Raw genomic sequence first — 13,974 nt, forward strand, 5'->3', positions numbered from 1 at the left:
CGGCTGCTGCCAGCCCTTAAGATGTCTGGCTCGCTAGCGAGGTGTGTTGCGCCTGGTAATAATGCAATGCGGAGCCCTGCAGCCTCTGAGCAGCATGATGATGAGGGGCAGGCTGCCTCACTGCACCATCTCCCTCCATGCTAGACCTGTTGTCAGCTCACGTTGGAGCCGCTCTCTCTCCCCTGCCGATTTCATGATAACGCCATGCTGTCGGTGGCTCCATCGAACAAGGGATTAATGCTTTTTTTATTTAAATTTTGGCTTTCCGTTTTGGTCGTTGCGGTGGACAGTCCTGCATTTTCTCGATAAAGCACAGTTTATTTTTCTTAGCAGTACGTTTGTTAAGAATTTTAATCAGCTGTCGAAACAGAACACATTTTATGGAATTGGAGAATTGATTCAAATTCGGTTTAAAGGATATGAGTTCAGCTTTTTTAATTAAAACAAGTGGATGCTGAAACACGTACAAAAAGGAGCAATTCTGTCGCAAAAGCAACACCAATGACCACTTAGTACGATCTCTGCATTAAGAGAAGATCCAGTATAGTGGAATTGCCTTTTCATTCATTACATGCTTTTAAGGAGTAAGATGACTATCAACTCGCCGTGTCTAATGTGAACGATGGGTACTTAAAAGTAAGGGGGATTTGTTAATGCTTTAGGCAAACCGAAACCTGAATTGGTTCTTTTGCTTTAATTGTGAACCTATACAGCAACCAATCCATAAAGGAAAATCCGTGAATCTAGCAGCAAGACTCTTACTGCTTTTAGTAGTCTTCTGTACAGAACCAAAAATGGAGTATCTTCAAGCAAGGTCTATATAAAAATGGGTGTGTCCAGGAGGCACAGTGACATTTTGAATGTGGTTATAGTTCATCCTGACAGACCGAACTGGCTAAGCCTGTGAACATAACGTCCAATACTGCACATACTAGATAAAGCAGAATGCTTTGCTAGCAAAATAAGCAAACCTCCTGTGAGGGTAATTTTGTCCCTTATATGCTAGTCTGCCTAGTTTTTGTTCTTCAGTTAATCTTGCCAGAACAGAACTGCCCATTCAGATTCGACACCTGTGAGGTATACCAAAATACAAAGTTTTGAAAGGGAAGTGTCACTGGTTCTGTGATTTGCTGATAGTTTTCTATGAGACGGTATTAGCTCTGTTGAAGATCTTCCAAACTGATTACTGCATAGCAACTACGACTGTAATGAAACACTACCTCTAGAGGCTGCAAGTGCCACTAAAACTGCTGCACACATAACAGCTCCCCTTCTGTTTTTGGAGGCTTAGATTCTTTGTCAGGCCTTCTGGGGGTGGGGGGATGGGAGCTATTGCAGTGAAAATGAAAGTGCTGCAACATGAATCACAGGATGCTATGTCAAAGCTGTGCTGGGTTCCCTGACTTCATTCAAAGGTTTGCCACTGGATCTTGGCCGTAGTAAGAGACATGTCAGAACCTCAGCGTAGGCATGTTACAGTTGTAATTTCACTGTATCTGAAGTTGCATTACTGAGGGTGTGCATTCTGTCTTATGTATGTTGCATGAGTATCCAGCTTAAATTCTGGACGAAGAACTTAAGAACGAGACCATCCTGGCCTGTAATTCACAGGCATGGATCTGGGCTGATAGCCCTCCACCTGAGTGGCATGGGAGGGAATGATCTGGCAGACTTGCTGGCTCCGCCTTTTACTGCTGTTGCGCAGCAGTCCCTGCAGAGCCTAGCACTGCAGAGCACAGATGGTGTTTGTTCAACCCTGCCCCACCTCTGAGCTTATCTTTCAACTGCTGTATACCTCTCGCTTCTCATAAGCTTCATGCTCTCCTCAAACACTGCATCTCTTAGAAAGCTTATCCAAATTTATGCTTAGTGGCTATAGGATGTTTTAAGTTGCTAGAATTGTTCAGGAACACTTAACAGCTTAAACACTGGTTAATGTCATGTCTTTACATAAAACTTTATATAAAACAGTATGTGACTCAATTTGGTAACCCATAAGTATTGGCCTAAATAAACTAGGTTCTTGCTACTTCAGCTTTCTGTGGATATAAATATCGTGCTCCATTTCTGCAGATCATTCTCTTCACTCAAGACATAAAAATGTAAATAGCATGCAACGGTATGAGTCTGTCTGTGTTAATGATACACTCCAGGCAAGCATCTATAAGGATTCTTTTGGAGGACCAGCAGAAGGCTTCTGTCTCAAAGCCTAGTGTTGAGTTGGCGATGTTCTTAGTAGTGTAGCTGCCACCCTAGATTTCATGGGTTTTTTTTTAAAGAAAAAAGTTGAACCTGCATGGGAATACTTCCTACAGCTGCTGAAATTGGAACAAAAGGAGTCTATAGCTGCAAGTACCCATTGGCTGGTCTTCTAGAAGTTGCTTAGTAGCGTGGTCTCGATTCTTAGAGCACGTGAGCCACAGGCAGTCTGTGAAATCACTGGTGGTGTCCTTCCTTTATCTTGGGCTGTTGTATTCATACTTTTTTTTGTAAGCGGTTCAACTCTCGTGTGGTTGCTTGAGCAGCTAACTCCACTTCTGTTGAAGGAAGAATAACCAGAAACTGGTAACTTAAGTTTGAATGCAGTATAGAATCACAGAATCCTAGGGGTTGGAAGGGACCTCAAAAGATCATCTAGTCCAAGCCCCCTGCCAGAGCAGGGCCACCTAGAGTACATCACACAGGAAATGTAATTAAAATTAGTAAAGTAAAAATTGACAGGTTGTATATACATCTTTCTATAAGTGTTTGATTGGAAGATGACTGAGTATGCACATCTTTGGGGGTGCAGCTAACAACTGAAGAAGTTTCTAGCTGTCAATATTGCAGTAATTATAAGAATATTGCTGAATTGGTCACAGTAGGAACAAAACTAAGAGTTATGTTGAACTTGCACAGTGAGTGTATCTTTTTGGATTTTAAAATGTTTGGTTCTTTACTTATTGGTAGACTACTGTAAGGTAAAGAGCTGAAGGAGCTGCTTTGAAGGAAATGTTTGATGGTATAATGCAACTCAACTGAAGCTATCCAGAATTTGAAGAATAAGCTGCCTTGCAAAACCTAAATATATTTCTGCAGTCTTTGAACACCTTTGTGCACGTTCAAGAGTGAAGTCCATTTTGGGTTTGGACTGGAGGACTAAGTGTGTTTTATTGCTGCCAAATCCAGTTGATTCAAAACTGCTCAGTGATACAACAAAATGAGGTATAAGCTGGGGCTTACTGAGCTTATACAGAAATTTTGTCGTTGCCACTGAATCTTTCTCTGGTCACCCTGTAGATTACCTTATGCTACTTGAGTCTATGCCCAGTGGTCTGAAAAAAGTCTAGACAGTCATAAGGCAAATGCATTGAAATCACAAGTTTGTGTTGAAACTGCTAGTATCTATTATATGGAGTCAGTTTTTTATAATCAGGTCTTGATCGTGAAGCTTCATGTTAATCAAGGGACAATTTATTTCTATAGAATAGTATCTTTTTATAATTACGGCATTGTAACTTTGCAGAAGAGACTCATCTGCTGTAAATTTGGGACTTGGGGGTTACTGCTGCATTACTTAGACTTTGGTAAACTAGCCTCAGCTTTAACACTTAAGTATTACTACCAGTAGTTCACTGTGTTAATGAGTGTTTAAAACCAGTCTAGAGGGATCTGTGTGCCTTGAGTTGGCTAGTGTTGCTTGGGTAATTGATACACAAGGTAATCCATTATTTGGGTGTACCAGATACTGCAGGGTCAGGTAATGAGAACATGCTGTCAGTTCTTACTTAGCTCAAAAGTAATCATGATTGCTTGATGGGTTAGAACTAATTCAGAATGCTACACCTAAGTCCTGAAGAACAGCTACCATATTCAGAGACCTGTACAAGTCTGTCTTATTTTTCCTTGAACTCTTGCTACAACTATAATGATATTCTCTTTTATTGCAGGCTGATCAACTGACAGAAGAGCAGATTGCAGGTGAGGTTTTTACTTGATGTGTTACTACTCCTACTTGACCTGGCACATCTCTTAATCCAGTGACAGTCAGTGTTACACAAGATACTTAGCTTTCTTAGATACTGAAGAAGTATTGTGGAAGTATTGTGGAAGGTTTTGTCACCTAAGTTTCAAAAACAGTAAAAGCAGAATGGGTACAATTGATGAACAGATTTTTTCACTAGAACAGTTTGATAATCCTCACAGTTTTACTAGCTGGTAGTCCTTTGGACTCTTTTTTTTTTTTTTTCGATCATGACTACAGATTTGACCCCAGTGCAGACTGAAAGGAGAGCTGGGGGAGAGGGAATGTGTGAATTTCTGGTGAAGACTTTGGAACCTGGAGTGCTTTTCTAACAGAAGGCAAAAATTTTGTGGTCTTCTGTCACTGAAGGTGTTTTGGAGTGGCTGAGTTCAATGACAGTGGAGACTGGCATCATGATGATGACTTTGATATTCCATATTTGGAACTGTATTGTGGACTTGTACACAAGTGTACTGCACACTTCTGATGGTCTGGCACACTCTGAAATGCTTCAGTAAATATGCGTCTCTTAAATCTTTGTATTGGCCCCCAACAATGCTTTCTGTGCACTGCTGTTTACCAAGGTTATCATGTCTCCTACTCATGCAGGCTGCACAAACTAGTATCTGTCACTGCTCTGTGAAGACTGATTTCAGCTTCATTAAGTGATATGACTTAAACATGGTGATGTAGAATTGAGCATTGCCATGTACACTTAAAAAGGGGTTTTGATTTGACAAGCATATAGTGTTAATGTGAGGAAGTCTGCAGCTGTCAGGTAAAATTATTTTGGAGGGTGTTAGGGTTCTGCTAATCTAATAGTACCAGGTCAAGCATACAAATAAGTCTCTAAAAGGCATTTCTATTTAACTGTGGTGTGGCTCTTGGAGACTGTATTAAACAGAAGTGGCATAATAAGCTACTTTGTCATTACCATAATTACTAAATTTGAAGTGTAAGAACATTGTTCTGTAGCCTTTAGACTTCAGAAACTTGCTTTAACTCATAGGAGACTAATTATGGTTTGTGGAAAGTCCTTAGTGTATTTATTTGTTGCCATGGTACTGTCTTATGAGTAAGCACAAGCCAAATCTAATTCAACTCATTTTTTTCTGGAAGTGGCCTACATATCTTAAGGGTTTGTGATCAGTTTAATGGGAGCAGGCTTTATAAATTGTCACTGCTGGCTTTTCAATAATGCTTGGTTGTTCCAGTTCTTAACTGTAGAAGCTTTGTTAGTTAATGCAGCTGAATATGGAGTATACACAGGAAGCTTATTAACACTACCTCAGTATTAGTGCAAACATTAGCTTTTAAGTAATGATAGTACAAGTCTCAGAGCCAAAAGTGAGTATTAATAAGCTCATCATAGTAGAATAGATCTGTGTGGAAAGAATAAAAATGTAACTTAGTAGCCAGTGTAAAATGGTCTGCCACTTTCAATTCAGCCATGGTATTTTGTGAAGCAAATGTGTTTGCAAGTAAACCATAAACCTCTGATGTGAAGACATAAGCCCGCTACTGGTCTGTTAGGGAACCATTCCCATTGCTGCTTAGAAAGGGTTGCAGTTGACTGCAGTCTGCATAGTTTTGCTGTTGAAGGCCAGTGTCTTGGGAAAATTGTTACAGGTATAGTTTGCATGTTTTACAGAGACTGGTTTTAAAGGCTTGAGCCCCTGCCATTCTATTTCAGCTTGTCTGAAGATACAAAGCTTTTGATTTGAAGGCAGACTTAAGAAAATAGTTCTATAAGGTAGAGATACTATTCCCTTTCTTAAATAGAAGGCCAAAGTAGTTAAAGCAGCCATTTTTGGGCTTAAAACAAGTCTTCCACCTCTGCTGTGAAGCACTAGCATACAATTGCTAAAGATTCTGGATGTTCTCGTAGAACTAATGAGTCATACAGAACTGAAGCTTCTTGTAGGAGTGGAAGCTGAACTGAAGCTTCTTAGGAGTGGAGGATTTCCTAGGTTTTGGTCTTATGAAAGACTGATTTTGAAAGCTGAGTCAATACAGAATATGAATGCTAGTTGCAGCTTTCTTCAATAAAAATTGAAGTTGCAGAGTCAAATGGGTGACTGGTTAAGCATTGTATTAAAAAGTTACATAAGTCAGGACTGTTTGATGTGGGTAATAATGGGGGAAAAATTATCTAAAGATGCTTTTGTCTCAAAGCAGCTGATGTGGTGAGCTGTACTTCCTTCCACTAGACCTCAGTGAAGTCTAAATGGACTTGGAACAAGTAGGCCTATGTATGGTGTTCATTATGCCTTGTTCCTTTAGTGTGCTGTGCTCTCTTGACGATCTGACCACAAGAGTTATTTAGAATTTATTTCCTAGTAGAAATAGTCATGTTTAAGCATTGAGCTCCTGGTAGCTGTGAAGAGAACAATTGACATTCTTCTATAAAAGTTCCAGACATAGCTAGCTAGACTGTGTGGCAATGGTAGTTCTGCTTTGCTGAACATATTAGGTCACTGAAGACTGCTTCTTCATCTGGAAAGGTGATGTGGTGCAGAAATACCTTGAATTCTTGTGAAATAGAACATTTTGAGCTGGGGTGTGAGTTTGCCTTCTGTTGGACTAGCCTTTCTTCCATGTGGCCTGCAAGTAGAAGGAAGGAAAGGCTGAAACCTTGTAGGCTGCCCTGGAGATGAGTGACTTTGCTAGGACTGTCTTCAGACAGGGTAGCCTTATGTAGGATGCAAGGGAGTTTTCACTTGCAGTTGGGATTTGGAGGAGTGCTGAACCAAGGGAGGCTTTGCTTTACATGCGATGTGGAGTCACAAGGTGTATGTGTGGAAGTTTTCTAATTTTGTTGCAGGAAGCCAGAGTTGAGTTGCTAGGTTGTTCTTGTTCTACTCTAAACTGTGTCTGTATAGGTTGTTACTCCTTTGTTCTAATTAGTGAAGGTGGTTCCTAGAAGTGGATAAATAGGTATTTTAATCATATTACCAAATTGATTCAGCATTTCAAACAGTAACATGCTGCTGATCTTTTATTTGCTTTGCTTCATGGTTATTTCTTATAGCTGGTTGTTCCTTAGCCTACAGCATCTTTGAGTGAAAGAAACTTAGAGTCATCCCTTGAGTGGTTCATTTCAAGTGTTCAAAATACACCACTGAGTGGCCAATGTTATAGAAGGCAAGTCTTTGAATTTTGCATGAAAATTAAGTGTTGCATTTTTTAAGCAGGATCATTGCAGTACTGTGAAGTCGTCTTTACATTTAGATGAGTGGCAGTTGTCCTTCAAGCTAAGGTCAACAGCTAGATGTTTTGTGTAATGCTTGAATACCTGACTGTTGAGGAAAATGCTGTGTCCATTTTTGGGGTCCTTCCATGTTAGACTCTGAGCTTCTCTACTAGATTTTGACCCTAAAGCCCTTTCTTCCCCAGTGTAAAATTTTACTCCTAATAAACCTCTTTGCCTTAAGGCTAAATAAAACTAGCCCCAAAGGCTATTTGAAAGTTACTGTAGGTACAGATTGTAGCTACCCATTTCTGCTTTGTGACTATACAACACTGGCTTGAAACTGTTTTGCTGGCTCCTGTGGTAGCCTTCTCTAATTCTTAACTTCTAAGCAATGGGAGTAGGCTTTTGGAACACTTCAGGCTTAAATGTAGAGGAATTTTTTTTTTCCTGGATGGAGCTCAACTGTGACTCTGGTATTATGCATTCCTGAACTATAAAAAGCCTATTTTTGTAGCTACATTTTTAATATTTGCCAGCTTACACTCACCTCCAGTGTTTCAGAGTGTGAAATGGATGAAGTAAGGCCTTATGCAGTTCATGTGAAAACACAGCTTTTACTGTGACTAATTTTGGTCTGGGAAACCTACCATCTGGAAAGCTGGCTGCTTGGGAACATTGAAAAAATTAATTTTTGAAGTATTTCTCATGCAGGAGAACTGTTGAGCTAATGAGTTCTCCAAAGGCATGATCTTGGTGCCTTGAAAGCTGTAAGATTATCTGAGCTATACAAGGGAATGTGTATTTTTTCATGTTTTAACTGTTTTGTGTATGAGCTACTGAAGCCCAGTGAGCTAGTTTAAGGTGTGTGGCCAAAGACAAACAGATGGCATGGATGAAAACCAGTTTCATTTTTGGAGTGGACAATTAAACAAGTTATTGCTTGTGTTAATGTTGCTGGCTACAATACAGCCATTGTAGGGGGTTAGCACTGAAAGGTAGCACTGAAACACAGTTAAGCAGTCTTACAGCTGTTTTTGACTAGTTCTATAAAGGCTGTCTTAGGATACAGTTAAGGTTGAAACAAGTTTCTAAGCAACCTTCCAGAAATTAAGACTCCTGTGACTTTCCTCCTTGAACAAGTGACTGGAGTTTTGTATATACATAGATGGAAGAACTGCAGCAGTCAAATGGGAGAGATGGGAGAAAAAATCCAATTTTAGCTAGATACAGCTGAATGTTAAGACCTGTGGTGCTAGAAACTGTGACTTCATGTAGCATATACTGTTCAAACTTGCATGTCCAGTGGAAGTGAGTTATAATGAGAAACTATTTTTAGTTTGGACTGATTATATCTTTTTCCATTGACTTGTCTCCTCTATTAGTAATAAAAGTGCTATGAAGCTGTAGCGCTTGAATTTGCGTACCGTTTTTCATATTTGTCAAAGTAATACCATATTTTCTTATGAGAGAAGCAGTTCCTGCCAAGGATGTGAATCATGCTAGTTACAAATAGCTATTCTTTTCAGTTCTGTACTAGGGGTCCTTGTTCTTGACAGATGGTAACAAACAGCAGAGTGCTTGTGAAATGGATGTCCAACCATGTTATTTAGGTCAGAGAGATTGATTGGTAGACTGGTGGGTTGTTTTCCAGATGTTGGAGCTTCAATACTGGCATTGCAGTTACAGCAGACTGAGCAGTGTATTGAAGTTTCTTGGAGAATGAAATCAAGTTTTGTAATTTACAGCAATAAGCAGCAATGGTTTCTTACACAAGTAAGCTAAACATCTGAAAGCTGAAGTGATTAACTCCTTTGTTGTTGTTGTGCAGAATTCAAAGAAGCTTTTTCACTATTTGACAAGGATGGTGATGGTACTATAACTACAAAGGAGTTGGGGACAGTGATGAGATCGCTTGGTCAAAACCCCACAGAAGCAGAGCTACAGGATATGATCAATGAAGTAGATGCTGATGGTAAGATTTTACTAATAAGTAATACCATAAAGTGCCTAAAACACGTGTTTCTAACAAAGCAACTGTTTTGCAGGCAATGGCACAATTGACTTTCCAGAGTTTCTGACAATGATGGCAAGAAAAATGAAAGATACAGATAGCGAAGAAGAAATTAGAGAAGCGTTCCGTGTGTTTGACAAGGTACTAAAATTTTTACCTTAACAAATATTTCTGTTAGGAGAACATGGTCTGTCTTCTAATGAGCTTCCTCACTGAACTGAGGAGTATCTGCAGTCCTGTTATCTAGAACCTGTTATCTAGGTTAACTAGTCACCCTAAAATTCAGTCTGTGGTACTGTATGTGAAAGTCCATTGAATCATTGTTACTTACAGCAGTGAGTGGTACTGTTAAGCTACCGCTTGCTATGATACTGAAATACTGTTACAAGGCTGGCAGGGAAACTGCTTAAATGTATAAAATGGTAATCTTTTAAATATTTTATTTAGGCTTTACTAAGTAAATTGCTAAATGAATCTTAAGCAAGATGCACAATTAAACAGAAGATAAAATATTAGGTACTTTGGGCTCTGGGAAGGGACTAGTCAGTCCAAAGTTCATATACACTATCATATAATATCCAGTGTCTCAACTAGAATGGAATAGGTAAAAGTGGTCTCAAAAGGCCTTGTGCCTTTCTGTTGGACTCTCAGGAAACAAGTCAATGAGAAGTTCCTTTGGTTCTAAGAAACAGACACTTGAATCAGACGGTCATATGATTGATCAGGCATCTGTCACCTAAAAAGTTTGCAGAAAGTGCTGATTGCATTGACAGTGATTAAAAAATGTCTCAGGGTAGGACAACCAAAGTAGATAATACTGGATAAGTTGTTTTTTAAATGTGTTTTTAAGACTGAGATCCTGTAGATACGCTTACAGCTCTCACTTCTCTCACTTGTAATGTTAAAGCTTTGCTGACTTCTTAGTGTTCAACTTGCTCTGCAGTATTTTTAAGCTATTCTTAAGCTTCCATAGGTAGGCCTTGGACAAGTCTGTACCAGTCTTCCTTTTTTCCTTCCCAGGATGGTAACGGTTACATTAGTGCTGCAGAGCTCCGTCATGTGATGACAAATCTTGGGGAGAAGCTAACAGATGAAGAAGTTGATGAAATGATTAGGGAAGCAGACATTGATGGTGATGGTCAAGTAAACTATGAAGGTAAGGAGTTAACAATTATTTTTTTTTGTCTAGCACTTTTCATGCTTGTGATTGTGTAGATGCTGATGGGTGCACCAAGTTTAAATAGGGCAGTGTTCAGATGAGGTCTTCTCTACAGTTAGGGTTCATTTAAGCTAATGTCTTTCAGTATGTACACTCTGGTGTACATAGGTTTAAGTTTGAGTGAGTTATTGCTAACCTTTATGCCAAAGGCATAAAGTGACTATTAACAGTGCAGTGTAAGAAATTACTTATGAAGTCTAGTGACCATTAGAATAAGAAAGTTAGCAGATGTTCACATATTGTTCTGTTCACTAATGAATGTTTATCTGACTGTAGCAAGTAATTAAATGTTTTTAAAATTACTAAATGGGGAAAGCTTCTAAAATACACAATTTTCAAGATCTTTAGAAGATCTCAAGTGATTTCACACAAATCAGCTACAGGAGTAGCTAACTTCTATTTCCTTTTTTCCTTCACTTTAAAAGTCATGCAAGCAGGAGGAATTCTGTTAGACAATTGCTTGCAGCTCAGAAGCACTAAGTTGTTCCCATTTTAATTTTCTGCGCATCCTACAGAAAAGAGTACCTTTACTATTTCTGAGGTGTAGGTGTGGCTTCCCTTCAAAGCGTTTTTGGTTGTGACCTCCTGATAAGCTCTCACCTGAGTTGAAAAAGTGCTTTTATGAATCAGGCCGCTGCTTCATACTTAGGAATAGGCTGTTTAGAGGCTGGCACTAGAAGGTAGGCATCCCTCTTGTTTCCAGTTACTCTTTTGAAACTTCAGCAACCAGTTAATGCCTTTTAGGTTCCCAGATTTTTTGTTATTGTTCCTGAAACTATGGTTATCAAGATAAGAATACTATTTTATGGGATCTAACTTCCAATGTGCTGTGAATAAGCAATGAGTCATTTGCTCATAGCCAGTCAGACAAAATAGAGCCTTGATAATACTAAAACCAGCACAGTTTCTTGCTTGTACATCTGCTTGACTGGTTTTCATTTCAGCACAGTTTCTACTGATTCTTTAGTCATTCTTGGGTATCTTTTCTGTCTGTAAGTCAGTGAGCATGAGGACCTGTAATGTTGAGCTTTGGAAATAGACTGTTGTTCCTCAGTTCCCTGAGGAACCAGCTTTTTTTTATACAAGTAGTGGCCTTTTGCCATTAAAAATAGGAGGTTTTTAGGTGTGATGGGTGGAAAAGGATGCTGTCTTGAAGATGCTTTTTTGCATGTAACTGAGAACATAGTTTCAAAATGGTGTTAAGCACTAGTAAGGGAGGTCACTTCTCACATCTTGGAATTCAGGTTTTTCTGTCAATAACTGATGCATCTCTTTCCTTTTACAGAGTTTGTACAAATGATGACAGCGAAGTGAAGACGTTGTACAGAATGTGTTAAATTTCTTGTACAAAATTGTTTATTTGCCTTTTCTCTGTTTGTAACTTATCTGTAAAAGGTTTTTCCCTTACTGTCAAAAGAATATGCATGTATAGTAATTAGAAGGCCATTCCTCCATGTTTTTCTCCTTTATCTTACTGTCATTGTTCTGATTTTTGGAAAATTGATCTAAGTAACAAATGTTGCATGTGGCTTACTCTGGATATTTAAGCCCTTCTGCACATCTAAAGTTAGATGGAGTTGGTTAACTGAGGGAACATCTGGGTTGTCTGTTTTAAAAAAAGTAGCTTTCTTTAGGAGACTTAGGTATGACTAATGTAACAAGTTACATGAAGTAAGATAGGGTTTACCAGGCATTAGCAATTCCTTAGTTAAAGCAACATGCTGGCACTAGTTCTCCAGTACATAAAGGAGTTCATTCCACTTTCTGTGATGGAAGATGAGGACACCTGCAGCTAACTGCAGGATAAAACCATGTGAATAGTATATATACATGTGGCTAATGCACTGTTTAAATAATTCTCCTAGCTTATTTCACAGTAACTTGTTTGTGGCCATGCCTGTAACATGTTGTTGAAATGTGGAGTCTTAACATTGTGGACGATTGACAGTCAACAATATGAAACTTAAGTTGCACTAATGCAAAACGGGTGATTTATCCAGGTACTCGTACACAAGTTTTTTTTGTACTGCTGGTCCTGTACCAGAAAACATTTTCTCCTCTTGTTACTATGCTTTTTAAACTTTGTTTAGCCACTTATTTTAAAAAAAATCTGCTTATGGCACGATTTGCCTCAAATCCATTCCAAGTTGTATATTTGTTTTCCAATAAAAAATTACAATTTACCCATACTGTTTCAATGTATCCTTGAATTATTTACAGGAATTGTTCAATAGAGTTGCTGCTCTGTGTTTCAGTATGTAGCAGTTTGGTTTGCTTATGCAATGGATTGGCTGTCTTAAAAATAGCTTGGAAGGTGAAAACTTAGTCCTGAAACTCTGGCCCTTAATAGTATTGTTGACTTGAAGAAGCTTTCTTACTAGTAGTTTAAAATGTATTTTACAGTCTTGTGTGGAGCTTGGTGCTTCAATAAACTTACCGTAGTGACTGGCTATGCCCACTATCTGTAGACATTGTGAACTGGATGTTGACCTAGTTCAATAGTTGACCTAAAATTAAAATTCCTTGTTCGGACAACTAAACCTGTTTGCTTTCTTTTAATTATTTTGAAGTTTATTCCCTGTCAGCTGCTATATTGGGGTAACTAATCTCACACCTGGTCTTTTCTGAAACTGCCATGTCTGAGTTCTCATTCAGGATGCAGTCAGCTCAAAGTACAGAAAGAAAACATTCTCTTACTAATCTGCTAATGAGCATGATTGTGCTTCTAGCATTATTTTTTTGTCAAGGTTTAATTATTTTTTTAAAGCTGAAAACAAACCTGGTTTTAACCAAGGACAAATTCAAGACCTCAAAAGAATGCCAGAGGCTTGTTATGCCCCTTGCTTCTGTACTTTCCCAGCAAGATCTGACTGATCTTACATATACTGTATGTTATCTTGTTTGGGGATTCTGGTTGCCTTTGAACAAATCATTGGCCCTTTTATCTGGTTACTGTCACTGGTCCCAGAAGAGCAGTTACCTAATGTTTTAAAGCTGTTTTAATAATCTTTGAGGTATTTATAATTACAGTGAAAAAGTTAAATTAGGGCAGCTGATCAACCTGATTCCTGAAACACCTGATAAGATATTTATGGTCACTGATCTTAAAGCCGTGCTTGCTAAGGACTAAAGCAGCTCTGTTGGTTTTCCGAAGGAGGCTTGTCAAAAAAGTGTTTAAATTGCCAGCATCAGAATTCTTACGGAATTGTTGCTTGTGCACTGGCAATCTGATTGAGAAAGCTTATGCAGTCTAAATATTCTAGCAGTTAAGGTTTGCCTTCTACCAAATGAGTGACTGAACACTTAGTCTTCATCCTATGGCCTCTCAGCCTGGGGACAGGACGTAGGTGCTTAAACTGGCACAGGATGAGGAGGATTTGACAACCATCAGAACAATCGCTTGAGATTCTGAATTGCAGGATTATTGGAAGTGTTAAGAGGTAAGTTATGCAAACAAGGATCTGATAACAATTTGTATTTGCCAATCCAGTGTCTTGACCTTCAGTAGGCTGGGAATTGCACTTCACAGTCTTCTGCTACAACTTAGC

The 13,974-nt window shown here is 38.9% G+C and overlaps 1 protein-coding gene across 1 annotated transcript in view; it reads left to right on the plus strand.

Annotated features, from left to right (window-relative positions):
- Positions 1–12,966, plus strand: part of CALM2 (calmodulin 2 (phosphorylase kinase, delta)) — a 30,426-nt gene extending 17,460 nt beyond the window's left edge. The window contains exons 2-6 of the mRNA XM_010004956.1: positions 3,930–3,960; positions 9,025–9,168; positions 9,242–9,348; positions 10,228–10,363; positions 11,712–12,966. Coding sequence (XP_010003258.1) covers positions 3,930–3,960; positions 9,025–9,168; positions 9,242–9,348; positions 10,228–10,363; positions 11,712–11,740 — 447 coding nt within the window. The 3' untranslated portion in view covers positions 11,741–12,966. The remainder of the gene's footprint in view (positions 1–3,929; positions 3,961–9,024; positions 9,169–9,241; positions 9,349–10,227; positions 10,364–11,711) is intronic.
- The last annotated feature ends 1,008 nt before the right edge of the window (positions 12,967–13,974 follow it).

Source organism: Chaetura pelagica, unplaced genomic scaffold, assembly GCF_000747805.2.
Source record: "Chaetura pelagica isolate M959 unplaced genomic scaffold, ChaPel_1.0 scaffold13, whole genome shotgun sequence".
Taxonomy (NCBI): domain Eukaryota; kingdom Metazoa; phylum Chordata; class Aves; order Apodiformes; family Apodidae; genus Chaetura; species Chaetura pelagica.